Raw genomic sequence first — 27,462 nt, forward strand, 5'->3', positions numbered from 1 at the left:
AGGGAGCTTCCGGCTCCTCTTTGTGAGGTAACAAGTCCGCGCCGGCGTCGCCCGCGCGGCCTGGGCGCGGCCATCTTGGCCTCTCTGACGTACGGGAGGCGGAGAGGCCGCCGGACACACCAGAGAAATGCCTAGGAGCGGTTCTTGTTCCGCACTCCTCGGGCTCGGCGGAAGATGTGGGGGTTGTCGGGGGCAGGGATGGCGTGTGGAAGATTCCTGTCGACGGCCGGAGCACGGTTGGTCTCCTTCTCTTCAGAGACCGGAGCCCGGCAGGATCCAAACGTTGCGACCGCGCTGCCAGTGTCTCCCCGAGCAGTGCACTTGAACCTGTCCAGCTCAGCACAGGCCATCAGTGAACCGTCTGCGGCCATGCAGCCTGCACTTTATGACTAGAATCGCACCGCTCGGACTTGTTTCTTGCTCCTTTCACACAGCATGATTGGGAATTCATCTCTGATGTTTCAGTAGTCTCCTTTTGTTGCCTAATATTCGGTTGCCAAAATATATTCGATTATTTACCAGACGTGGACAGTTTGGGTTGCTTCCAGTTTACTGGGTATTGCAAACGGAATGATGAATATCCATGTGCTTAAAAAAAAAAGAGACCGCAAAGAACTGGATTTGCCACGATTCTATGCGTTTGCATTACCTCACCAAGAGGTTTTTGTGTGCCGATTGTAAGCATACTATTTGTTTCTATCTCTGCCCCAGTTCATTGTCGTAATTTTCATAATAAACCTGATAGCCACGAAACTACAAGTCAAAGCAGGAAGTCAGTTCCATCTTCAAAAGTTCTCTCAATTCCAACCAGTCTCTCACATCATCAATACACCGACTCAGTACCTCATCTGATAGAGGAATTGTCACTGCATCATTGGCTTTATTATCTAGTATTCACAGAAAACGTAAGGTGAGCCTTGCAAAAAGTCAATCAGGAAATCACCCTGCTTTTGATTACCTAATGAATGCACTAATAAAACTTGAAGTACTGAGACAGCCTCCTACTTCTAGGTGTTTAAAAATATTTGTTGGGGGTAGGTGTTGTGGCACAGTGAGTTAAAGTGTAAGACACGTCTTGTAACAGACTTCTGGTTCATGTCCTGGCTACTCCAGGGCCAGCCCAAAGCAAGGAGCCTGGAACTCCATCCAGATCTCCCATATGAGTAGTTGTAGTTCAAGCATTTGAGCCATCATCTGTTGCTTCCTGGGATGCATTAACAGGAAGCTGGATCAGAAGTGGAGGTGATGGGACTTGACTTGGCACTTTGATACGGAATACAGGTGTCCAAAACCGTGGCTTAACCTACTGTGCCACAGTGTCTGCCCCTGCCTCATAGTTTTTTCAGCACGTTCCCTTCATTGGATCTGAGTAGAAGACAAGAGCTCCAATCCTGAAAGACTAAGAAGGAATGATTAAAATAAGGAAAATATCATGGCCTAATTAAGCCATTCAGAGAAGACCTGGTATTTTCCAAATGATGGCAAGTATCAAGTAGTCCTGGAAACACATATATAAAGGAACTCGTATAAAGTTTCTTCACCAAGACATCCCAAGAGGATCTTACCTGCTCTCATGTGCTGTACTTCCCTCCGTCTTAGAGTGAAGTCCTCATCCTTTTTATTCTACTTATTCTTGGCTCCCATTCCTTTTCTGCTCTTCCTCTTTTATATGTAGACACAGGTTGAATCTCTAAACAAACATGCACCAAAAAAAAAAAAAAGTTTTTTTAGAACTGCTTTCCAGTGGCCCATTCTCTAAAATGACAAAATAGTCTTGATTTTCTGTTCACCTTCCAAATAATTTTTATTTTTCTATGTCATCAGGAATATATGATTTTATAAACCAGCCCTATTCAGTAGACTGTACTGTGATGATAAAGTTGTTCTGTCTGTACTGATCAAAATGCTGGTCACTAGTCACATATGGCTATTGAGCTCTTAAAATCTTATCAGTTATTTTTCTTGCACCACCTCATTCTAAATACATATATTTTGAACCAGTAACTCATGGCCATTTCACTTAATACATATTCTGAGTACAATAGGTATAAAGATACTTCTTACAGATAATTGATTTAATTCAATGCTTGTTCCAAAAGAGCACCAACATTTCTGTTTCATTTGCACCATATCTTCAGTTAGTGGACCAGAATGAAGCCAGGAGCCAGGAACTCCAGCCCAGTCTCCTACATTGGTGGCAGGAGCTCAAGTACTTGAGCCACCATTATCTGCCGCTTCCCAGGCACATTAGCATGGAGCTGGACTGGAAGCAGAGTAGCTGGGACTTGAACTGGCACTCCAATATTGGATGTGGTTGTCCCAAGTAGCATCTTAACCCATTGTACCACAATGCCAGCCCCAAACAAGGCTTATGTGTTAACAAGATGTCACTTATATGTAATAAGAGCTGTGATTCTTTGAAATGATTTTGTAACTTCTCCTAATCAACATATTTCTCCCATGTATTTTCTTATGTTTAATATGGCAAGTTTTATAGACAAAAGCTTTTCCATTCTCGGTGTATTCTTAAGACTCTCCTACACAAGGTCTTTAATGAAAGAAAGAAAAAAAAAAGCTGTTGCTTTGTGACAAAGTCTTCCCCACATTGACTACAGTCATAATATGTCTCCTATGTAAATTTTCTGATGTTTAATGAGACCTGACTTTAGAAAATAGCGTGGTGCTGTGGTATAGCGGGTAAAGCCGTCACCTGCAGTGCCAGCATCCCATATGGGTGCCAGTTCGACACTTGGCTGTTCCACTTCTGATCCAGCTCTCTGCTATGGCCTGGGAAAGCAGTAGAAGATGGCCCAAGTCTTTGGCCCCTGCACCCCTATGGGAGACCCATGTGGGATACCGGCACTGCAGGTGGTGGCTTTACCTGCTATGCCACAGTGCCGGCCCCTAAATTTTCTAAGTTCTCTCAATGCTTAATGATTAAGACTTATTGCTGATGAGTTTTCCACTTTGAGAAAATTTAATGTTATTATAGATTTGCTCCTGCTTTCCATGGAGAAAGGATTTCCCATCTCTGTTAAGCTCAGCAGCATTCTTTACCTCATTGCTTCTGTTCTATTTAATTCAAACTTGATTTCAGAGTTTTCCTGTGATTTTGTCTTAAAGAAAAACAATGTTGACCTGCATGAACAATATTTTTAAAGGCATTATGTTCATAGCACTGTTCTACTCTCTATACAGTTTTGGCTGTACTAATAATATCCTAGAGAAAAGCATCAGATTTCTTGATTTCTAAGGAAATAACAATGAATGCCAAAGTATGAGTTGGCTCTTTACTGTCAGCTACGTAAGAATAAGAATCTTTAACAATGTTCTTTATCTCAATAAAAACTCCAGTCTAAGTGCAGACTGGGCTCTCAGGCCTTTGCTGAGATACCAACCTGGCGTGTCAGGTGCATTTCTTGTCATCAAACTTGGCTATCATTCTTACTGCAAGAGTGGGAGGGAGGGGGAGGAAGAAGGGTCTTTATCTCTTGGGAGCTGGTGAAAACACAATACAAGGGCGCCTCAAAAGTTCATGGAAAATGGAACTAAAAGATGTTTATTTTGGTGTACAAAAGTTTGTAATTCATGCAGGTTTTTTTTTTTATAATACACGTTTCCCATGCATTTTCTGAAGACACTTCATATGCATAGACTTCAAATTTTTTGCACTGAATTTACCTTTTAATTCCATTTTTCATAAAATTTGTGAAATATCTTATAGACATGAATTAAGCAGCAAACAAAGCTTAAATAATTAACAATGTATATAGATTTGGCTACTTTCTAACACCTTGTAAAACTTGCATAAATAGTATAAAACAAGAAAAATTAAAGTTAGATGAGAAAACATAAGTGTAAAGCAAACCTGATCCAAGATTAGGGGACCTGCATTTAGTTATCCTATAAATCTTTACTGAGTGCACATTATATTCTTGTTGTGGTGTTCAGGAATCTAACCTATTATTTATTTTCAATGTGTTTATATTCTAGTTAGGGAAAATAATAAGCAAGCAAAGAAGGAGGTAACTGCAAATTATGAAAAACAAAGGAGATGAAGGGAGGTAGAATAAAACATCATGGAGTAAAACACGGCTCCCTGATGAATTCAAAATGTCAGAATAAATGTGAAGAATTGAAGTTTACTGATTTTAAGTCAAGAGGAACTGCCTTTGACAGTGTGAACAGTGTAGAGATTTGGAATTTGGAGGAAGTAAGCAGACTTTTTATTTAAAGATTTATTTATTTATTTGAAAGAATTACACAGAGAAAGGAGAGGGAGAGGGAGAGGGAGAGGGAGAGAGAGAATCTTCCATCCGATGGTTCACTCCCCAGATGGCCGCAACAGCCGGAGCTGTGCTGATCTGAAGCCAGGAGCCAGGAGCTTCTTCCAGGTCTCCCACGCAGGTGCAGTGGCCCACAAGACCTTGGGCCATCTTCTACTGCTTTCCCAGGCCATAGCAGAGAGCTGGATTGGAAGAGGAGCAGCCAGAACTCAGACCCGGCACCCATATGGGATGCCAGCACTTCAGGCCAGGGCATTAACCCGCTGTGCCACAGCGCCAGCCCCCAGTAAGCAGACTTTTTGAAGCATATAAGTATTTAGATTTTTATTAGAAATTAGAGTGCAAAGTATGCAGTTAGAGACAAAAAAATTTGAAGAGTTTAAGTGGACATAGCAATGTGGAAAGTTATCAAGATGTAAATATTTATGGATAAAAGTTGAAATGTTATGGATAAAAGTTGAAATGACCGTGTTCAGAGAATGTAAAGATTGAAAAGATTAAGGCAAAAGGACCTAAGCTTTAGTAATTTAAATATTCAGATTTTGGCTTGGAAAAATCCATTAAAATGAACCAAACTGACTATACTGACCAGGAAAATAAACATACACTTATATTAAACAAATATCACAAAGAGACTAGACATTGTCCTGAAAAATGAATATAAGAGATCATGTAGGAAGACATGTGTTTATATCTTGAGGATAGACTTGAAGAACTGAAATAGATTTGTATTAGCTGGGCAAGTGTGGCTTTAAATTACAACCATTATCATGGTTGGTACTGTGGCATAGTGGGTGGAGCCACTGCCTGAAGTGCCAGCATCCCATATGGGCACTGGTCTATGGCCTGGGAAAGCAGTAGAAGATGGCCCAAGTCCTTGGGCCCCTACACCCGCGTGGGAGACCTGGAAGAAGCTCCTGGCTGCTGGTTTCAGGTCAGCGCAGCTCCAGCCGTTGCAGCCAGTTGGGGAGTGAACCAGCAGATGGAAGACCTCTCACTCTGCCTCTCCTTCTCTCGCTGTGTAACTCTTTCAAATAAATAAATCTTAAAAAAAAATTATAACCATTACCAGCACCCAATGTTTAAGCCTCAACCCCCCAACTCTACAGGGGCCTGGGGCCCTGAGTCTCCAGACCCATCTCTTCATTCTGTAACCAAAAGTCTGGGCCTTGTCAATGGTGGTAAATCACAATAATGAGGACAAAGTTTGAAGATAAAGGAAAGAAAGTTTAGTCCACTGGTGGATGAGGATAGCAGACTTTGTTCAATGACACACCTTACTATTCTGAGTCTCAACCACTGATTCACTCTGCATGGGCCCTCAATAACCATAAACCCCAACAGATGGGCTATTGGTCATTACTTTAAGATTCCTAATACATGACTGCCAAAGGTTCTGTTATTCCTCAGTGACTAAAAGAGAAGACATCCTCAGTACATGGCCCCTCATGGTCCCAGTACCATGTTCTGGTTCATTGACTTCCAAAGCCTTTTACTCTGGAGTTAGGTCCAGAACCCAACCTACCTGAACTTGATCCTTTGTAGACTCTACAAAGAATGAATAAAGTTGGAATCCCAGTTCAGAAAGACTTCAACCCTGATGCCCTTGCTCCACAGCCCTTCCTTTACCATCATGAGGACACTGAGGGCCAGGATTTGTGGTGGAGAAATGGTACTTCCAGGAGTCTGAGCTCTGGCCATGGGCCCTGCATTCTGCTGTGTTCCACAACACAACATCTATTATGACTGTTGTCATTCAGTGCTGTAAGAAAGTACTGAGTTAACTTCAGGGTACTGTAACTGTACTAACACATCTTCCTCTTTCTTTTCATTCCAACCTTATGATGTTATATGACTGCAACTATAAAGAAAGCACATCGTCCTCTCCTTTTCACATTCTAATTAACAAAAGCTAACTGCTCATCCTGTGACTTATTAGAATGCTTATTCAACAGATGCTGCCCTAAGAATTTCAGGGGATAACCTCAGGTAAGGAAGGAAATTATGATTATCAGCCAAAAACAACCAACTTGATATCAAGACGCTTCCATCTAAGTAACGTCAGGATGACTAGCAGAACCAATCCTAGAAACCCGACAATCTCTTCCAGCCCCTATTTCTCCTTTAAAAGTTCTGCTAACTTGCAAATTAGGAAAAGTACTTCTGAAACTGAGGAGGTTGCTTTTCCCTGAAGACACACCCTCTTGAATAAACCTATTTCCTTGCATCAACTCTCATCTCAGGTTAACTGGCAGTCCAGTGCCAAGCAGCCCAGGTCTGATTTTAAGCAGTCAGTACCTCTATCACTGTGATAACTGCAGAAGTTATCAAGAGACATAAAACCTTCAGTAGGCTGAGCAAAATATCTCTGCATGCTCTACGCACATGCTGAGCCACCAGGAGCGAGCACTACACACAGGCGTCTCAGAGTAGGTCTGGTCTCCATTCAGCAGAAAATACAAACTCTTGGCTCAGGAAGGAACTGCTAAGTGCCCCAGGAGGACCTCTAGAAAACTAAGTTTGTAAAAGGTGAAATGTTTGAAGGGGCGTGGAAGGCAGCCGTCAGAGTGGACAAAAGCAGAGGACATTTCCACTGCCCTTCCGGGGATGGGACAGAAAATGAATCATGCTCAGTTAGCTGAGAACTGTCTTGAAGCCAACACTGGGGCATTCCATGAAGCCCACTGCCATGTTATCTATAATAGGGAGAAAGGGATGAGCCTTCAAATAAAATCAAATATTTCTCCCAAGACACGTGAAGGTGAAAAGGGAGCATATGAAATAACAGGCAACTAAGCAATACAAGTAGCACCTGGCAAACTGCATTGAAGTGCTAGCTATGGCTTTTATGAAGGGAAGAGAGTGAACTAGTAAGATGATGTAAGTTTTTACTGTTACTACTTTGCATTTTATTTGAAGAGCAGGGACATAGAGGAGACTATCTTCCATTTGTTGGTTCACTCATCAAAGACCTGCAACATTCAGGGCTGGACAGGAGAATGGAACTCCATCTGGGTCTCCCACATGGACGGCAAGGACTTAAGTACTTCAGCCATCATCTGCTGCCTCAGCATGTGCATCACTAAAAAGCTACATTAGGACTTGAGCCAGGCACTATGAGATGGGGCATTCCAAATTGCAGCTTACAACAGCACTTTGTGAAATGCTTCCCAGTGTTCACTTTTTAAATTGTCAATCCAATTAAAGTTTTATTCACTTATTTTTTTTTTACCTAGGATGCCAACCTCTGAAAGATCTGGTCTTCAAGCTGGTCACAGGCAGCCCATTAGGAGTTCTTGACTGAAGAGTTCAGGGAGCAAGATGCTATGGTGAACATGAGGACAAGCAGAGAGAAGCGGAAGTCTGGGTTGAAGAGTCCAATTCTTATTCTTCACTAGGGAACACCTGTCCTGAATTCATCTGGCTACAGACTATCATGTTGGATGTTTTGCTCTCCAGTGAAAACTAGTATCTACACGCTCCTAATAAAGTGAAGATACACCATACATTTGTGTTGTAGTGGATTATCCAATATCTCATAGCAAGAGATTCAATTGGAATCACCACTTCAGGCCACATTTTCAGTTTTTTCTCCTTCTTAACAGGACTATTTCTTTCTTTCTTTTTTTTTTAAAGATTTATTTACCTGAAAGAGTTATATAGAAAGAGGAGAGGCAGAGAGAGAGAGAGAGAGAGAGAGAGAGAGAGAGAGAGAGAAAGGTCTTCCATCCAATGGTTCACTCCCCAATTGGCCGCAATTGCCGGAGCTGCACCAATCTGATGCCAGGAGCCTGGAGCCCCCTCTGGATCTCCCATGCGGGTGCAGGGGCCCAAGGAACTGGGACATCCTCTACAGCTTTCCCAGGCCATGACAGAAAGCTGGAGTGGAAGTGGAGCAGCTGGTTCTCAAACTGGTGCCCACATAGGATGCCAGTGCCTAAGGCCAGAGTGTTAAGCTGCTGCGCCACAGAAGCCAGCCCCAGCAGGACTATTTCTAAGCTGGATATATATTTTTATTTTTTAGAGAAAATGAGACAGAGAGCTCTGAACTGCTGGTTCACTCCCCAGCTGCTGACAACAGCCAGGAATGAACCAAGCTGACTATGAAAGCAGAGAACTCATCCAGTTCTCTCATGTGGGTGGTAGGGATCCAACTACTTGAGCCATCACTGTTGCCTTGCAGGATCTGTATTAGCAAAAACTGGAATCAGGAGCCACAGTCAGGCATCAAACCCAGGTGCTTCAGTGTGGGACCCAGGAAGCCTAATCAGCATTTTACCCACTGGGCTAAACACCCATCCCTTTTACATCGACAGAAGCCAGTCTATTCAGGATGTCTTAAAAATTGATTCTGAATTTCTTACAATTTGTTTGCACTAGCTCCTTTCTTTCACTGACAAAACTTTATATCCATTCATGTGCCTTCAATAATCTTTCAAATCTACATACAATTTACTTTTTGCTATGTGCTGAAGATATAAAATTATTTACAAAGTCTCAAGGATTTATAATCTAGGAACACAAATATGAGCATTTTAAAAAAAGTATTCATACCCTGTTTTATGTAAGTAAAACTGAGTCCTTTCCCCTCTCCAACTCCAAATGATATGCTCCTTGAAGGAGAAATTAGATATACTTTGATCTTTAGAACACATGCCCTTTTCAACTAATATTGATAAATAATGTGTGTGTGTGTGTTTCCTTTGACTACCTGTGCTGGAGGCTAAAACTGTTGTGCACATATAATCCAGACTACACTTATACATACACATACACACACACACACACACACACACACACAGCTTTGATAACATTAAGGACTTTTCATTTTGATCCTTATTGTCAAAATATCTACAGTTCCTAGAATAGCACAATATAGGAAATACATACCACATTTCAGAGTGGTATGTATGCCAATAATAAGACAAACCATAGGGTTAGAATGCAAACTACTTTCTAGGGCAGGGGTATGGCTATTTGATTACTTATGAGTTTTGAACTTCATTCCCCTGGGGTGATAAAGTTAAATATGCTAAATATCTAAATATGCTATGTAACATTATTCAATGAAATATTTTAATTTTCTTTTGAAGGACTTCAGTAGTCAAATAATTAAATAAGATTATAAACAAATTTAAGAGTTAATTATATAAAGATCCTGAATGAGAAGACTCATGGCAAAGATTTTAAAGGATACACTGGGTTACAACTTTAACCAGTAAAGTGCAACACAGACTACTTACTTTTAATTAAGGAATCACTGACATCAACTAAGAGCTTGATTCAAGATATATTACCTTAAAATGCACTTCATGTATTATTTAAAGTATAATGTTAGACTTGTGACAGAAATTGCTAAAATCTCTTTCCTTTTTACAGCATTAATTTGCTTCATGTGCTCCTGATATTTTGAAGATGTTCCAGTTAGTGTGGTTCACTATTGTTTCTATATAATTTCTTCTGACAATTCATGGGACAGAATCTACCATTGGCAACCCTGTCACGTTCACTGTCTTCAAAGATCTTCCAGTGGTTTGTCTCCTATACAAACTGATACCTACCGAGGTCTTATTTCTGGGCCAGGACTTTTCCACAGTTATTGTATTTCATTCAACTATGAGCTCACTGATGATCTGTGATCTATGACCATTGATAGGATCTATCCTCCCATAATAGATTTTCCAACTCTGTGCATTTATAGGATTTTTTTTCATTTAATATATACACACTTAGCCATATAATGAGCTAGGTTTTACTCAAGAGTTTTCAACCTTGAATGTTTCAGTTTATTCCTGTGTAGTTTTTGTGACATAAAGTATGACGTAATGGATCACTGAAAGCACTACCATATTCACTGCATTCATAAGGTTTCTCTTCTGTGCAAATTCTATCCTTCACAGAGGCTGAACATCTGGCAACTGGCTGGCCCACAATGGCTACATTGCTATCTGCCTGGAACTCACTGCTGTTTAATAAAGTCTGAGGTGCCCCAGAAGGCATGTGCACAGTCCCCATGTTAGCAGAGTTTTTCTCCTGTATAAAATCATCTGTCTGTGATGAGCTGTGACTTTTTGAGGAAGGATTTTCTAACTTGACTGAACCTACACGCTTCTCTCTTGCATGCAGCATTCCCTTATGATACACGAGGCATGACAAATGGGAGAAAGCCTTCCCACAATCAGAGCATCCGTATGGTCTCTCTCCTGTGTGAGTTCTGCGGTGTCTGTTGAGGCATGACTTATCTCTGAAAGCTTTCCCACAGTCGCCACATTTGTAAGGTTTTTCTCCCGTGTGAATTCTCTGATGGTTAATGAGACCTGACTTGTGTGAGCAGGATTTTCCACATTCAGGACACACAAAAGGCGTCTTTCCTGTGTGAAATCTCTGATGTGATATTAGGCATGTCTTCTGGCTAAAGCCCTTCCCACAGTCGCTGCATACATAGGGTTTCTCTCCAGTATGAGTTCGCTGATGTATAAGGAGATTGCCCTTCTGAATGAAGCCTTTCCCACAGTCACTGCATACGTAAGGCTTCTCTCCAGTGTGAGTTCGCTGGTGTACAACCAGATTGCCTTTCTGAATGAAGGCTTTTCCGCAGTCACTGCATATGTACGACTTTTCTCCTGTATGCGTTTTCTGATGTGCATTGAGCTGCGATTTCCAGCGGAATGCTTTGTCACACTCAGTGCAGTCATAGGGTTTTTCTCCCGTGTGAGTTCTCTGATGCTCAATGAGCCTGGACTTTCTGGAGAATGCTTTCTCACACAGACTACATCCGTGAGGCTTCTCTCCTGTATGAACCCTCTGATGGTTGATGAGCCGAGACTTCTTGATGAAGCCTTTTCCACAGTCACTGCATACATAGGGCTTCTCTCCTGTATGCGTTTTCTGATGTGCGATAAACTGCGATTTCCAGCGGAAGGCTCTGTCACATTCAGCACATTCATACCGCTTGTCTCCTACATGCGTTTTCTGGTGTTCAGCGAGCCGGGACTTTCTGGAAAAGGCTTTCCCACATATACTGCACCTATGAGGTTTCTCTCCTGAGTGAACTCTCTGATGATCAATGAGGCGAGACTTCTTGAGGAAGGCCTTTCCACATTCGTTGCACACTTGGGGTTTCTCTCTCTTTTGAGTTCTCTGAGGCTTAATGAATTGTGCATTTGTATTCACAGAATTTCCATATTTGGGAAGTTTCTTTTCAGCAAAAAATCGTTGATGCTCAGCGTGGAGGAAGGATTTCTTGTCTCCACTTACCCCCCCAAGATTTTTTACTTTACAGCTCCTGTTATGGTTCACTAAGCTTAAATTTGATTTCACTGTTTTTCCATTCAAGTCAAACACAACATGATTTTGCCTCAAAGGGATACTACTTTTCCTCTGATTAATGCTCTTTCCAAATTCACTAAGTTCATGGTATTGTTCCACTCTTTTCAGACACCTTTGGTTTTTCAAATGCACCGACAGATGATCATTGACTGTCTTGATTTCTAGGAAAGAAGAGAACAGTAAGTCATTCCATGTGCATGGAAAAGACTAAAACTATTCCATAAACAGCTCTGTGTAGACTGGTTCATAATTGACAATACTAATACCTCAGTTTAAAAAGACTCCAAGTATATAAGGTTGCTGTCACTTGGACAAGGGTAAAACAATTTAAACAAAGAAAAGGTGAAAGTAGTCAATGTAGAAATAATGTTAGGTAACTCAAAATAAATAAATACAGATTTAGCTTTCTAAATATGATCACATAAAGTACTATGAAATAATAAAGTCAAATTAAGTTACATTACCACTGGACTACAGAAATTGGAGAGATATTTGTTTTAAAAGGCTGAGGATGGGGCTAGTGCTGTGGCACAGTGGATTAAAGCCCTGGCCTACAGCACCAGCATCCTTTATGGGCACCAGTTCGAGTCCTAGCTCCTCCACTTCCCATCCAGCTCTCTGCTATGGCCTGGGAAAGCAGCAGAAGACAGCCTGAGTCCTTGGGCCCCTGCACCCACATGGGAGACCCAGAAGATGCTCCTGGCTCCTGGCTTCGGATCAGCTCAGCTCTGGCCACTGCGGTCATTTGGGGAGTGAACCAGCAGATGGGAGACCTCTGTCTCTCTCTGCCTCTGCCTGTCTGTAACTCTGCCTTTCAAATAAATAAGTAAATCTTAAAAAAAAAAAAAAAGGCATGATGCATTCGCACATCCAAAGTCCTTATTAAATTATGACTATGTATTAAACATTGTGCCAGTGATGATGATATAAAAACATATTCCTTTTTTTTTCTATGAGCATACATTCTTTAGTTAAGGGAAATCGAATAGAGAAGCAATGATATAGACAGTAGGTACAAATTGTGAAAAATAATTTGTGGAAACAATGGAGAGGGTGGTGTAAGAAATCAGGATATAATTTGGAGAAAGACAAGGCTTACTCATAGTTTCAATACAGAAAGATTACTAAAAATAAGGAATTAGGATCATTCTTAATTATCTGCATTGAACCACCAGATACAGTAGTGCCTTTTGATAAGATGGGAAGTAACACTGAGGTTTCTGTTGGGTAAAATCAAGTTAGCATTTAAAAAATTTTTTTTAAGATTTATTTATTTATTTGCAAGTCAGTTACACAGAGAAAGGAGAAGCAAAGAGAAAGAGAGAGAGAGAAAGAGAGAGACAGGTCTTCCATCTGATGGTTCACTCCTCAACTGGCCACAACAGCCAGAACTGCACCAATCTAAAGCCAGGAGCCAGGAGCTTCTTCCAGGTCTCCCATGCAGGTGCAGGGGCCCAAGGACTTGGGCCATCTTCTGCTGTTTTCCCAGGCCATAGCAGAGAGATGGATCGGAAATGGAGCAGCTAGGACTAGAACCAGCACCCATATGGGATGCCAGTGCTTCAGGCCAGGGTATTAACCCGCTGCACCACAGCGCTGGCCCCCAAGTTAGCATTTTAAACTGTATCAACTATGAGATGAGTTTTAAATATTCAAGTACAAACATGAAAAATCCAGTTGGATACATAAAATTTGAGAAACATCTAGAATAGAGATACCAAGATGGAAACCATCACTCTCTATATATTATTTAAGGACAGAGGGCTGGATAGGAATGTATTTGGAAACTACATAGATTCAAACAAGATCAAAGTATGGGGCTAAGTTTATGATTATTGCAATATTTAGATATTTAAAAAAGATTTATTGATTGATTTGAAATGCAGAGTCACAGAAAGAAAGAGAGAGACAGAGAGAAAGAGATCTTTCATCTGCTGGTTCACTTCCCAAGCAGCTGAAATGGCCAGGGCTGGGATAGGATAAAGCCAGGAGCCAGGAACTCTATCCAGGTCTTCCATGTAGGTGCAGGGGCCCAAAGACTTGGGCTATCTTCTACTGCTTTCCCAGATATATAAGTGGAACAGTCTGGACTCGAACTGGCACCCATATGGGACATGGCATTGCAGGGATCAGCTTAAGCTCCTATGTCACAACACTGGCCCCAATATTTAGATTTTGATTTAGAAAAGCCCAAACTACCAATCAGGGAAATAAGCAAATATATGTATTAGAAACTATTATCCCAAAGAGTTGAGTCAGAATTGTAAACTTAGCACTTGATTTTAAGATAAATGATAGATTTTGGGGAGTCTATCTTATTCCTCTAGTTTGTTACCTTTCATTCTGTATACCCCCATCAAACTTAAATCTCCCAAAGCATCAGTATCCTGTTTAGAGTAAAACTTCTGTAGTCAATATTCTATCTTTGAAATTGTTGTGAAACATTTTCCTACATCAAACAGAAGGAGAAAAATTTCACAGAAATTCTGGTCTTTTCCAGAATCAGACACTTTGTTGTACTGCATAGGGGACTGTCACCTCTTCCAGACACATCCTGTAGTCATATGCTCTAATATTCAAATTATTTGTTTTAACGTCTCCTATATGATGATTCCCATTGTCTTTCAAAATGTTATATAAAATGTCTCAGCTGCCATCAGTTAAGAAGTTCTAAAGGGTCACACTCAAATTCCAGAACAAGACTCTCTCTAGCGTATTTTCCATTATTCTTAGAAATACTGAGTGTGCTTTACTGTTGCTACACCCCTGCCACCCAGTTAGAAGTAAGCTTATATACCCAGTAATGATATAAAATAAACAACCTCACCATTCTACCTCAATTACACACAAAAGTCCACACAAGACAGCCTGCAAATAAAAACTTTACCATGATGATTCCATTTATCCATGTTCACACTTGACCAGTTTCCTAAAAAATACCTCCAAACCTTCCCATGGCCAGATTCAGGATAGTCCCTTCACAGTTACTCACACAGCCTTGTGAACCTCCAACTTCACACCTTCAATAGCTCTGTTTTAAACTAGCTTTATTGTAACATTACTAATGTATAAAGACTATTTATTTTCAAGGTATACAATTCGATGTTTTTTCTTAAAGATTTATGTAGGGCCAGTGTTGTGGCACAGCATGTTGGGCCATTGCCTGTGACATCAGCATCCGATATGGGTCCTGGTTCGAGTCCCAGATGCTCCACATCCAATCCAGCTCTCTGTTATTGGCCTGGGAAAAGCGGTAGAATGGCCCAAGTGGGCCCCTGCACCCATGTGGGCTATCTGGAAGAAGCTCCTGGCTTGGATATGGTCCAACTCCAGATGTTGCAGCCATTTGGGGAGTGCCCAGGTAGATGGAAGATCTCTATCTGTCTTTCTCTTCCTCTCTCTGTAACTCTTTCAAATAAATAAAATAAATCTTTTTTAGAAAATCAAAGGAATTTTAAAATTTTAAAAATAAATTTTAAAAAATCAAATTTGAATTTTTAATGAAGGAAGTATCAGGGAAGCTCAAAGGTGTGCAGTGGCCAGAACAGAGTCAAGGAGTTGTCATGGAAACAGCACACACATGTAAGTGAGAAAACAATGGAGATATCTACCTGAGATCTCCACAGAAACGAAGAGCTTGAGTCATTTAAATGAACAAAACTTTTAAAGGCTGTGAGAACACAGCAAAAATGAAAACAGAACTTTCAGAGGGCCTCAGAGTAGCGAATAAAGAGAAGCTAAGAAAGCAGATATATCGTGTGCAGCGACAGATTAGGTTACCATGGGGGCTAGAATCAGATGGGGGTGGATGTTGGGAAGGAAAACCAACATTACCCAAAAGGACAGAAAGTGCAGTGGTCAGAAAACTGTGGAAATCAAAGATCTCTTTTTGGAGAGAGGCCTGGTAGGCAAAATTTCGTAACAAGGAAGAAGAAGGAACAGGTGGTGATTTTTTTTTTTTTTTTAATTTTTTGACAGGCAGAGTTAGACAGTGAGAGAGACAGACAGAGAGAAAGGTCTTCCTCCCTTTGGTTCACCCCCCCAGTGGCCGCTACGGCCAGCATGTTGTGGCTGCCACACTGCGCTGATCTGAGGCCAGGAGCCAGGTGCCTCTCCTGGTCTCCTATGAGGGTGCAGGGCCCAAGGACCTGGGCCATCCTCCACTGCACTCCCGGGCCACAGCAGAGAGCTGGCCTGGAAGAGGGGCAACCAGGACAGAATCTGACGCCCTAACCAGGATTAGAACCTGGGGTGCCGGCAACGCAGGTGGAGGATTAGCCTAGTGAGCCGCGGCGCCGGCCAGGTGGTGATATTCTGATGGTAGAAGAATGTTGACATTTAAGAACTCTAAAAACAAACAAACAAAAAGACCTAGATGAAATCCAACTGATCAGATCCAACTAGAGAGAAAGGAGACTATGTTTCTCTAAACATCTGCCCTTTGGCTACTGAGAGCTCTTGGAAGGAGAGGGATCCACAGGGGCTCTGCTCACAAATGCGTGGAGATCCTCACAGCTGCGACACCTCTGAACGACTAGAATATGACTTACCCAGCCGCCCTCCCTGACGGTTCTCACTCACTCACCTCGGCGGATGTGACTGTGGATATCATCTTCAACTGTCCACGGTTCTCCTCGTTCCAACTTGGAGAGTGCATCTGGCTTGCTGGCTTGATATCCTGTTCATGGAAAATGACAGAAGAAAGATCACTGACTTGGGCTATGGTCAGGCGGGGGAGAAGTTCTGTTTTGGGAACTGCGTAACTTCTACGTCTGCAAAGCAAAGGCCGTCCTCTGATAAAGGAGCACATTACACTCTCTTCTCCAGGACCACAGAGGGGACTGAGAAGCTATGACTTCCGAGGACCAGCGGCCCTCTAGAGACTTCAGATGCTTAGAAAGGAAAGGCCTCTGGCTGGGCACCCTCTGAGCAGCACGGGGCAGCTGTCCTCACCCACAGCCACCAGGCTGCTGTAGTTCTCCAGCATCACGTCCCGGTACAGGGCCTTCTGGGCGGGGCTCAGGAGCTGCCACTCCTCCCAGGTGAACTCCACAGCCACGTCCTCCAGTGTCAGCAATTCCTGTAAAGAAAGTCTTCTGAATATGACACAGCTCCCTTTACCCTTTACTGATGTGGAAGAAGGTGAAGAATGCCGTTCTGCTTATTTTCACCATAGAGGCCGCATCTGTGCGACTAAGTGTTGTGTTGTTTTTTTTTTTTTTTTTTTTTTTTTAAGATTTATTTATTTATTTGAAGGCAGAGTTACAAAGAGGCAGAGGCAGCAAGAAAGAGAGAGAGAGGTCTTCCATTCACTGGTTCACTCCCGAGATGGCTGCAATGGCCAGAGCTGTGCTGATCTGAAGCGAGGAGCCAGGAGCCAAGAGCTTCTTCCAGGTCTCCCACGTGGGTGCAGGGGCCCAAGTACTTGCGCCATTGTCTACTGCTTTCCCAGAGCGCTGGATTGGAAGTGGAGCAGCCAGGACTTGAACCAGCGCCCATCTTTGTCAAGTACTAAATATATTACAGTGATATCCAGATAAATAAAGAATATTCCTACAACACCATAAATTTCCATAGCCAATATTAGAATTAACCCATGGACAAACTGCAGAGAGTATAATTGCAAGATACTATTTTAATATATTTTACATATTAGGGATAAAAAAAATTTCTAAATCACATCCAAACAAGGGACTATTTAATATTACTAAGACTAAGATACTACGTATTGTTACTCAAAAACATATGCATATAGTTTTACAATTAGTTACATGTACATTATCGGTGTCTTAACGGTTATACACTGAAAAATAATTAGTAAACTGGAAGGTAGATCTGAAGAAACTAGTCAAAATGAAGCACAAGGACAAAACGATAAAATAAAAGATTAATAAACGTGGAAGACAGCTGGGGTCTGGCATTTACTAGTTTAGTGTATGAAATAGAAAACAGAATAATGAGCGTATTATCTAGCACCTAGCGGCTAAGGGGCAGGCATTGATGATATACAGTGGGTTAAGGTGCAGCTTGGGAAACCCACATCTCATACTGGAGTGGTGGTTCAAGTCACAGCCGCTCCACTTCTAATCTAGCTCACCACTAATGCACTTGGGAAGGCAGCAGAAGACGGCCCAAGTGCTTAGGTGCTTGTCACCTACTTGAGAGACTTGGATGGAATTCTGGGCTCCTGAGTTCTACCACTGTTATTCACTTTTCAAATCAATCAATTAATCTTAAAAAAAAAAAAAAAAACCTAAGGACTAAGACATCTGCATTGTAAGTATATATATATGTGTGTGTGTATATATATATATATATATATACATATATATATATACACACACATAGATACCATGGAAATCACATGTATGAAAGGCATTCAGAAAGTTCAGGGAAAATGCACACTATGTAAAAATTATAAATGTATCTCAACATACTTTTACACTAAAACAAACTTATCTTTTAATTTTTCTTTTAAGTACACACACACACACCCATATATGAGTTATCTTCAAAGAGTTCACAGAAAAAATGGGGCAGAAATTTGATGCAGTGGTTATGCTGCTACCTGAGGAGACCTGAATCCACTATTGGTGTGCATGGTTCCAGTGCCAACTCTGCTTCCAGTCCCAGCTCCCTGCCAGTGCTCACCTTGGGAGGCAGCAGATGACAGCTCATGTACTTGGGTCCCTTCCACCCATGTGGTAAACCTGGAATGGATTCCAGACTCCTGGCTCTGGCCTAGTCCAACCCCAGTTATTGCAGGCATTTGAGGAGTAAACCAGCAGATGGAAGATTTCTTACTCTCTCTGCCTTTCAAATACAATGAAAATTAAAAAAAAAATTTTTTTTAATATTTATTTGTATTTATTTGTTTGAAAGGCAGAGATAGAGAGAGAGGGAGAGATAGAGAAAGAGATCTTCCACCCACTGGCTCACTCCCCAAATGGCCAGGCCAAAGCCAGGAGCCTCAAACTTCATTTGGGTCTCCCACAAGGGTGGCATGGGCCCAAGCACATAGGTCATCCACCACTGCTTTCCCAGGTGCACTAGTTGAGAACTGGATTGGAAGTGGAGCAGCCATGATTTGAACTAGCACTCTTATGGGATGCCAGCATCACAACCAACCAGTGCACCAACGTGGTTAAACTCCCAGGAACCCAGTTCTTCTGGGATGGACTAAGTAGATGGTATCATCAATTACAAAAGTGTCTTGAACTTGATCAAGCTTATGTCGAGAGACAGTTTGCATTTTTTGATTTTTGTTTTTAAATTCCATTTCCATGAAATTTTTGAAGTACCTTCATATACATACACACTCACATACATATGCACACAAATACGTTTTTAGATGCATACACAGATGCAAATTTTTTTTCACTCTATATATTTTGTAATCTTTGGACAAGTTTTTTTTTTTTAAACCTTGAAAATGTATCCATGCACATGTACACGATTGATTTTAAAAAGGTAATAAAAAAGAGTAGTAGGTAATAACTGACTTTGGATATGGAGTGTTTGTGGTCTTTCATTGGGGAAGTCAAAAACAAACCCTTTGGATCCCACCAATTTGTGCCATTACCAGAAAACACTACTTTCAACGCCATACTGCTAAATCTGTACTCAAATACCAGTTCAGTCATCATCCATATAGGATCTTAGGGAGTCATGCAATTTTATACCTTCGGAGGTCATTTACATTTCACTTCTCGATCAGACCTAACAACCAAAAGGCTGCATTTATGAGTCACCTTGAAATGGCTCCATGAAGAACTGTATCAGTCCAGCCATTTGGCCTAGCAGTTAACATGCCCATGTCCCATACAGAAGTACCTGGGTTCAATACCCGCCTCTGGGTCCTGAATCCAGTTTCCTGCTAATGCAGACCCTGGGAGGTAGTGGTGATGGCTCAGGTGAGATGGGGTTCCTTCCACTCATGTGGGAGACCTGGGTTTAATTCCTGGCTCTGGGCTTTGGCCTTGGCCCAGTCCCAGCCTAGCTATTGAGGGCATCAGGGGAGTGGAGTGAACCAGCAGATGGGAGCTCTCTCTCTATCACAAATTAAAAAAAAAAAATATATATATATATCTATTGAGTTCTCTTGGTCTTTTTCCAAAAGGATCTTGAGGACCCTTGCTTTGACACTTATGAGAAAGCTGCAGGTAAAGACACCATGTATCACGTTACCTCTAGGAAAGAGCCAGGATAGAGTGACACCTCTCAGGAACTGGTCTGCTTGCTCCTCAGAGTCAGTGCATAATCAGGGACCACCATGATTCTTTGGCTATCTGTCAGGCATTAGACAGACAGATAGCTGATACAACCCACAGGAGGCTCCAGTCACCCATTATATTTCAACTTAGTGTGAATTCTACTGTGCTATTTTCATTCAGAATAGTTTTCCTCATACCAACCAATACTCCCAATTCTCCAACCTCCACTGAATATCCACTGATTTAATTCTGACACCAACTCAAGGAGTTTGCACAGGCCCTTAGGCTACAGGTTCAGTCCCACAAGATCAGATATTAGTCTCAAGTGTCAGGTCCCAAAAATTACCCACACTTCTGCCCAACATAACTACAAATCTGAAGGGTTCTCATGGTCTATACCTCCAAGGTTTAGTAATTCACTAGAACAGCTCAAGGAACTCAGGAAAATACTTCCTGGTTTCCTGTAAAGGATACAAACCAGGGTCAGCCAAGTGGAAGAGACACATACAGCACGGCATGGGCAGTGGGGATAGCAGAGTTTCTGTTCTCTGTCCCAGCACCTCGATTTGGTCACCAACCCAAAAGTTCTCCAAATCTCTGTTAAGTTTTTTTTTTTTTTTTTTTTTGCAGGGGAGGTTTCATTATGTAGGCGTAACTGAGGAAATTACTGGCCACTGATGGTCACTCAACATCTTCACCATCCAAAGGTTGGTGATGATGGGGTCAGTGCTGTGGCGCAGCGGGTTAACACCCTGGCCTGAAGCACCGGCATCCCATAAGGGTGCTGGTTCGAGGCCTGGCTGCTCCACTTCCCATCCAGCTCTCTGCTATGGCCTGGGAAAGCAGTAGAAGATGGCCCAAGTCCTTGGGCCCCTGCACCCACATAGAAGACCCGGAAGAAGCTCCTGGCTCCTGACTGGCCCAGCTCCAGCTGTTGTGGCCAACTGGGGAGTGAACCAGCGGATGGAAGACCTTTCTCTCTCTGCCTCCCCTCTCTCTGTGTGTGTAACTCTGACTTTCAAATAAATATATAAATCTTTAAAAAAAAAAAAAAAAGGTTGGTGATGGGCTGAAAATCAACACTTCTAATCAAGCATCCATCCTGAGGGCTGCAAGTCACCTCATTACAACAGAAGAGGCTTCCATCACCCTTACCACTCAGGAAATTCCACTAGTTTTAGGGGCTTGCACCAGGAACTGGAGACAAAGACCAGGTATCTTCTTATGATACCACTATGAATATCTAAGTATTCATGATGCTACTTTGCCTTGCTGTCGAAGTAAAAGTCTAACTTTACCTGTGTACAAACATTTACCACCTTAGACTTCCCCACTTAATTCAAGTTGACCTTTAAAATCATCTAGGAATCTATTATGGAATGAAGGAAGGAAAGAATAAAACAAACTAAAAGGTACCTGAGTCTTTATCATTTTCTTCTGTTTGGGGAAATGGACAGTAATGAGGATGCTCTGTCTTTAGTGCCTTTTTGAACTGCTCTAAATTTCTGGACAGAAATCTTAGTCTCCGGTCAATGGTGTCTCCATAAATGATGACCTCCGGGTCCTGGAACCTCCTCCTCACATAATTTCATGTGTGTTTTTCCTGGATCCAGGGCCTGTGGACTGAAGAGCAAGTTCACTTTGAATACATATTCCCTCCAAGCTCAGCTGCTGTCGCTGCTGCTGCGTACTCACCTTAACTCGGGGCCGCTTCCAATTACCCTTTATTTGGGGCCCCAGAAACTTTGACACCCTGGGGCAATAGAACACAAGATGCTCAATGTACGGGATAAGTCTTTCCTCTGTGAAATGGAAGCACGACGACTGAAGGGAGAGACAGAACAGCACACTGCTGCTATAACACTAAGGGACTTCTCAGATCAGATTTTAGAAAGAGGACACAGAGAAGTTAACAGCTGGACATTTATATCCTCAAAGCCACGTGTGCCTGTGCATCTGTTCAACAGTTATACATCTGACATGCTGGCACAACTCAGTCTGAAGACAAACGTGCTAAGCAAAGCACAGGCACTGTCTTATTTTGTTTCTCACTACTGCCTACTTCATTACAGCCTTATAAGCTATAAATCATTATTTCCAATTTCAATATTAACCTAAGGCTTAAGCTAAAGTATCTTGTCCAAGAAGACACAGTATATGGCAGAGCTAGAATCTGAATCCATGGCTGCCTATCATCCAGAACAGGAGTGACCTTAGCACTCCAGTCTCTTGGCCATATATCTTCATAATAAGACCTGTGCTCTTGGTTACTACCTTGAGGGAGTTTAATTCCCATTTCATTACATGGAGTATGGTCACGCAGTCACATACACATAATAGAACTTCTTGAATCAACTCTGAACAACGACACACGTACTAATTCTTCCAAAAAGACAATTGGAGTATCTGCATGTCACATCTCTGGCCTGAAAGTAATGAGTCTAAGTCATCAGCCAGGGCTGGCACTGTGGCGTAGCAGGCTAAGACTCTGCCTGAGATGACAGCATCCCAAATGGACGCTAGTTCAAGCCCTAGCTGTTCCTCTTTGGATATGGCTCTCTGCTTATGGCTTGGAAAAGCAGTGGAAGATAGCCCAAGTGCCCTGCACCCGTTTCAGAGACCTGCAGGAAGCTTCTGGCTCCTGGCTTTGTATCAGCTCAGCTCAGCTCTGGCCATTGCAGCCATTTGGGGAGTGAACTGGCAGATGGAGGATCTTTGTCTCTGTCTCTCCCTCTCTCTGTCTGTAACTCCATTTCTCAAATAAAATCTTAAGTCAGCAGCCCTGGAAGCTTTCTATAGGTCAAGTTCTAGTGCCCCAGTGAAAAACTCAAGGAAGAGTATCAAATTAATGGAATTATCTTGAGCATTCCTTTTACCCTACCTAAGTAGCAACACTGTGGCAAGTACCATCTCCTGCAGCCTCCAAACCCAGGGGGCTTGCACTTTCATCTCCTCTAACCCATGTCAGCCTATGCCCTCCTCCCTCTTCAACCCCAAAAGCACTTCACTGAGGCAGCTGACCTTTCAGACTTTTCTTCTTGGAATTCCCCCAATGAAAAGGTGCACGGCTCAAATGACACAACACTTATGGGCAGGAGGCAGTGGTGGAACATTTTAGAGGCATCCAGGGTACGCACTTCAAATGGCAGAATCCTTTCCTATCAGCCTCCAAAGCCCTTCACACAGGCTAAGGGAGGGATTCAGTCTCATTTTTCACCCTTAAGAACATTCTGTGTGATACAATCATTCCTGCTGATTCTAGTGCCTAGGTCCTTTCATGGGGGGGGGGGGGGGGGGTGTTGTTCTGGAAAATACATGTGTGCATGAGCATAGAAAGCTATAAAGATTTTCACAAATTCTAAAAAATTACCAGATAGGCTGCGATCACTAATGATTATTATATGAAAGAACAAATAAAAAAGGAAAAGTCAATAGAATCAAAATATATAAAACAAGATTCTTTATGGATACATACACATTTAGTAAAACATGCATCACATGAAACAAGTTCAAGATTGTGCATATCCCTGAGGAAGAAAGACGAAGGATCTGCAGATGTCACCTAAGCTGCACTTGCATCTACTTATTTCTTTTAAAAAAAATAACAAAAACCAAAATCATGTACACTGAATGCAAATATAATGCAAAGCAAAACAAAACCTTTGTCAGAACTCTATAAACAGTCAAAGGTTTACAGCAACAGAGCAAACACTGAATCAAGAAAACACAACTTAAACATGGCAGGAAAGCTCTGTGCTTTTTTGTTTGTTCTCACTGACCTCCGCTCCATGTGCTGTGCAGCTCAGCGGCGGTCTGAAAGACTGGAGCCATCACTCCCAATGTGGGACCTGGATCCAGGTCCTGGAGGAAGCAGGGAAGACATTATTCCAAAGCACTCTGCATGTCTACTCTGTGAGCTACCTGAAAGCTCTGCGCAACGTGCTGATTCCTATTTCACCTACTTTGGAACTCACTCAGGATGGAAAAGTGGCAGGCATTTCACAAAAACAGAACCACCTAAAGATGCCTGGGGCCAAAGACTTTCACTGAGGAACAGCCAAAAGGTTGTGAAGAAAAGCTAGAAAGTTTCTTATGGAAATTAGACCATTCAAAAGCACTTGTGTATACTGGGGAATTAATAAAACTACATGTACACAGGGCTGGAAATCTGCTCAGAAAACCCTAAGCTGATTTTTAGGGTCAGTGCAAATAGGAAGTGATACGTAAGGCAGAGTGAGGGACAGACTGGCTAATCATTAAAAAGAGTTCCCAGGGGCCAGCGCTATGGTATAGCAGGTAAAGCCGCCGCCTGCAGTGCCGGAATCCCAAATGAGAGCCGGTTCGAGTCCTGGCTGCTCCACTTCCAAGCCAGCTCTCTGCTATAGCCTGGGAAAGCAGTAGAAGATGGCCCAACTCTTTGGGCCCCTGCACCCGCGTGGAAGACCCGTAGGAAGCTCCTGGCCTCGGATCAGCGCAGCTCTGGTCATTGCGGCCAACTGGAGAGTGAACCAGTGGACAGAAGACCTCTCTCTCTCTGCCTCTCCTTCTCTATGTAACTCTTTCAAGTAAAATAAACAAATTAAAAAAAAAAGTTATCAGCACACAATAAAAAAACCATTACATTAAATCAAAGAAGCCAGACACAAACTGTTATATATGATGCATGATTCCATTTACATGACACATCCAGGTTAGGTAAAGCCACAGAGAGAGACAGCACACTGGTGGCTGTCAAGCAAGGTCTGGGGAAGGTGGAATGTGGAGTTACTATTCAACAGGTACCAGGTTGCCTTTGGAGTGATGGAAATATCTGGAACTAGACAGAAGTGATGGCTGCACAATGCAGTGAGTATACAAAGAGCCACTGAATTACTGACGTGAAAACAGTTAATTTTGTGTCTTGAGAATGCCACCTCGATTAAAAAAAAAAAAGTCAAATACATTCTACATAGGCCCAATAAGATACAAGGCCTTTCCCCAGAGTCTAACTCTTCTGGAAAAACAGATATTAAACGACTGAAGAATTTCTGGAATAGCTTAACACTTTGGATTGAATATTTTCAACAGAGATTACTAGACTCCCAAAGAAATTTTTTTTGCAAAGGCAATACTGCCATATGTATGCAAAACTGATGTAAAGGTATCTTGAATACAGGATTAACTGAATGAGCACCAGTATACATGGCCAATCAACTACTATCCAGCTATTAAAAATACAATCCACGGTTACTGATAATACATCTCAGAGCTATGCGTAGCATAAGCATATGAAAAGTTGCTCAACACTGTAAGTCTTCAGAGACCAAATCAAAATCATAGCATTGCAACATTTCAATACCCACTAGGACGGCCAAAACAAAAAACTGAAAATAACAAGTATTGGTGAATACATGGAGAAACGGAAACCCTCACACACTGCACTTCGGGAAAGTCTAGTGTTCCTCCAACAGTTAAGACATGTTTATCATAGGACCTAGAGTCCCTTCCTAGGGCGATATTTAAGACAGATACAATCAAGTCCATAATAGAAAATCCTGCACACAAATGTTCCCAGAATCGTTATTTAAGAAAATGTGCTAAAGCCATACCATGGACTATTATTCAGGTATAAAACGAAATAAGGTCAAGATACAGACTGCATGGGGTGGGCGTGGTGGCACGGTGGGTTAGGCCAGGGCTTGCACACCGGCATCGAGTCCCACCGCCTCTTCCAGCTAGCGAATACCCTGGGGGGCGGTGGGCCCCTGCCACACTCACAGAGCAGCCGCGGCTGCAGCTCCCGGCTGCCCCCGGCCCGGCCCCGGCCACGGCAGGCACCCGGGGCGTGACCCCCGCGCAGGGGAGCGCGCGATCTGCTTCGCAAATACACTGCAGGAAGCCCCTGCAGGCCACATTTCGGGCGGGATGAGGACGACGTTCTTTTACTGAGTCAGAACGTGCGTCCCTGCATTCACAGTGCACCTGCAGGGGAACGACGCCCCGGCCCTAACCGGGGTCCCCGGACCGCCTCCGGGAGGCCGCCCCGCCCCCCCACCCTGACCCTGCGCCCCGACTCCGCTCAGCCGCACGCGAGCAGCCCGGCCCGCCCAGGACAGCGCGCTGGTCTCCACAGCCTCCGCGCCGCGGCCACCACCGGACCCCGCGGCGACCCCGAGGGCTGACCCCGTCCCCCGGCTCCCCGCTGCCCCCAGTGAGACGCGGCCACAGACCCGCTCTCCGCGACCGCCGGAGCCCCCGACGCGCTGCGCTCAGCCCCTCGGGCGCCCTCCTCAGCGTCCGCGCCGGCTACGGCGGCCGACGAGGGTGGCGAGCGCGCGCGCCGGGCGCCGACACCCGGACTTCCGGCTCTGCCGAGGGCGGCGGCGAGGGGTGAGGCGGCGCGGGACCGAGCGAGGGTCGGAGGCCGGAGCCGCGAGGCGCTGGGGCGAGGGAGCGGCTGAGCCGCCTTAGAAGCCGCGTCCCCGCTCCCGCGGCCGGGCAGGCGTCTGCCTGCGGGAGGAGGGCGCCGGGGCGGGCTGGCGGAGACGCCGTCCAGGGAGGTGACGGGCGGCGGGGGGCCCGGCTCACCGATCGGGGAGAGGACAGTCTCACAGCGCAGAGGGGGCTCCCGAGGCAGGCGGAGCTGCAGGGCTCCCGTCCCGGCAGGCGCGGGGCCGCTAGCAGGAAGGCGCCTCCTGGGCACCAAAGGCTGGAGGTGGCGTAAGGAAGAAGTAAACCAACAGCGGGGGGAGTGAAGAGCGAGGAAAGCAACCAGCGTACCCCGTGGTGAACTGTGAAGTAAATGCACACAGTCGTCGTGTGAATTCTGACCTTGACCCACAGTAAAAATACAGCTCTACTGGAAAAGTGAGGACGTTCGTGGGTGCGGTGCAGTGTTTGTAGAGAGTCGTTTTCTTTCTTTTTTAATTAAGGTTCTTGACGAATGTTTTGCAGACTTTGTTTGTTTTTTAATTAATTTATTTGAAAGAGTGACGCAGAGAGAGAGCGGTCTTCCATCTGCTGGTTCACTCACCAGTTGGCTGCAACAGCCGCGGCTGAGCTGATCCGAAGCCAGGAGCCAGGAGCTGCTTCTTTTGTAATAAATACAGTGCAAAAAGTTACATGGAAGGCATTCGAATGACTTACTATAAGGAAAAATGATTATAAGAAATTCCTATGAGGCCAGTGCTGTAGTGTAGTGAGTTAAGCCACCGCCTGTGACCTGGCATCCCAGCTGCTCCACTTCTGATCCCATGCCCTGCTAATGTGCCTGGGAAAGCTGCAGATGGCCCAAGTGCTTGGGCTCCTGCATCCACGTGGGAGAACCAGAAGAAGCTCCTGGCTCCTGGCTTCAGCCTGGCCCAGCTCCAGCTGTTGAAGTGATCTGGAGAGTGAACCAGCGGATAGAAAATCAATCAATCTCTCTCTCCCTGTAACTCTGATTTTCAAATAATTACATAAATAATTTTTTTTAAAAAAGAAATTCTTATGTATCATCACAGTGTTAGACTGATTAGGAATATTCTCTAACAGGACTCATTGTTGTTTAAGGATATGGTTGTGTTTTTACTTGGGAGGAGTGGCAGCTACTGAACCCTGTAGTCCAGGAGAATTGGTGGATATTGCAAAGTTATAATAATCTAGTATCAGTGGGA

General features: G+C 43.4%; 1 protein-coding gene and 1 long non-coding RNA gene across 2 annotated transcripts in view; one reads left to right on the top strand and one right to left on the bottom strand.

The window, feature by feature from the left end:
• The first annotated feature begins 765 nt into the window (after nt 1–765).
• LOC138846628 (uncharacterized) lies at nt 766–7,792 on the top strand. Its single transcript, XR_011384168.1, has 2 exons — nt 766–905; nt 7,523–7,792. It is a non-coding gene; the product is annotated as an uncharacterized lncRNA (long non-coding RNA).
• Nucleotides 7,793–9,980: 2,188 nt separating this feature from the next.
• The window catches only part of LOC100353318 (zinc finger protein 613), a 34,680-nt gene continuing 17,198 nt past the window's right edge, over nt 9,981–27,462 (bottom strand). Inside the window, 4 exon segments of the mRNA XM_008249782.4 lie at nt 9,981–10,172; nt 10,174–11,776; nt 16,201–16,293; nt 16,569–16,695. Coding sequence (XP_008248004.2) covers nt 10,073–10,172; nt 10,174–11,776; nt 16,201–16,293; nt 16,569–16,695 — 1,923 coding nt within the window. The 3' untranslated portion in view covers nt 9,981–10,072.

Source organism: Oryctolagus cuniculus, chromosome 18, assembly GCF_964237555.1.
Source record: "Oryctolagus cuniculus chromosome 18, mOryCun1.1, whole genome shotgun sequence".
Lineage (NCBI taxonomy): Eukaryota > Metazoa > Chordata > Mammalia > Lagomorpha > Leporidae > Oryctolagus > Oryctolagus cuniculus.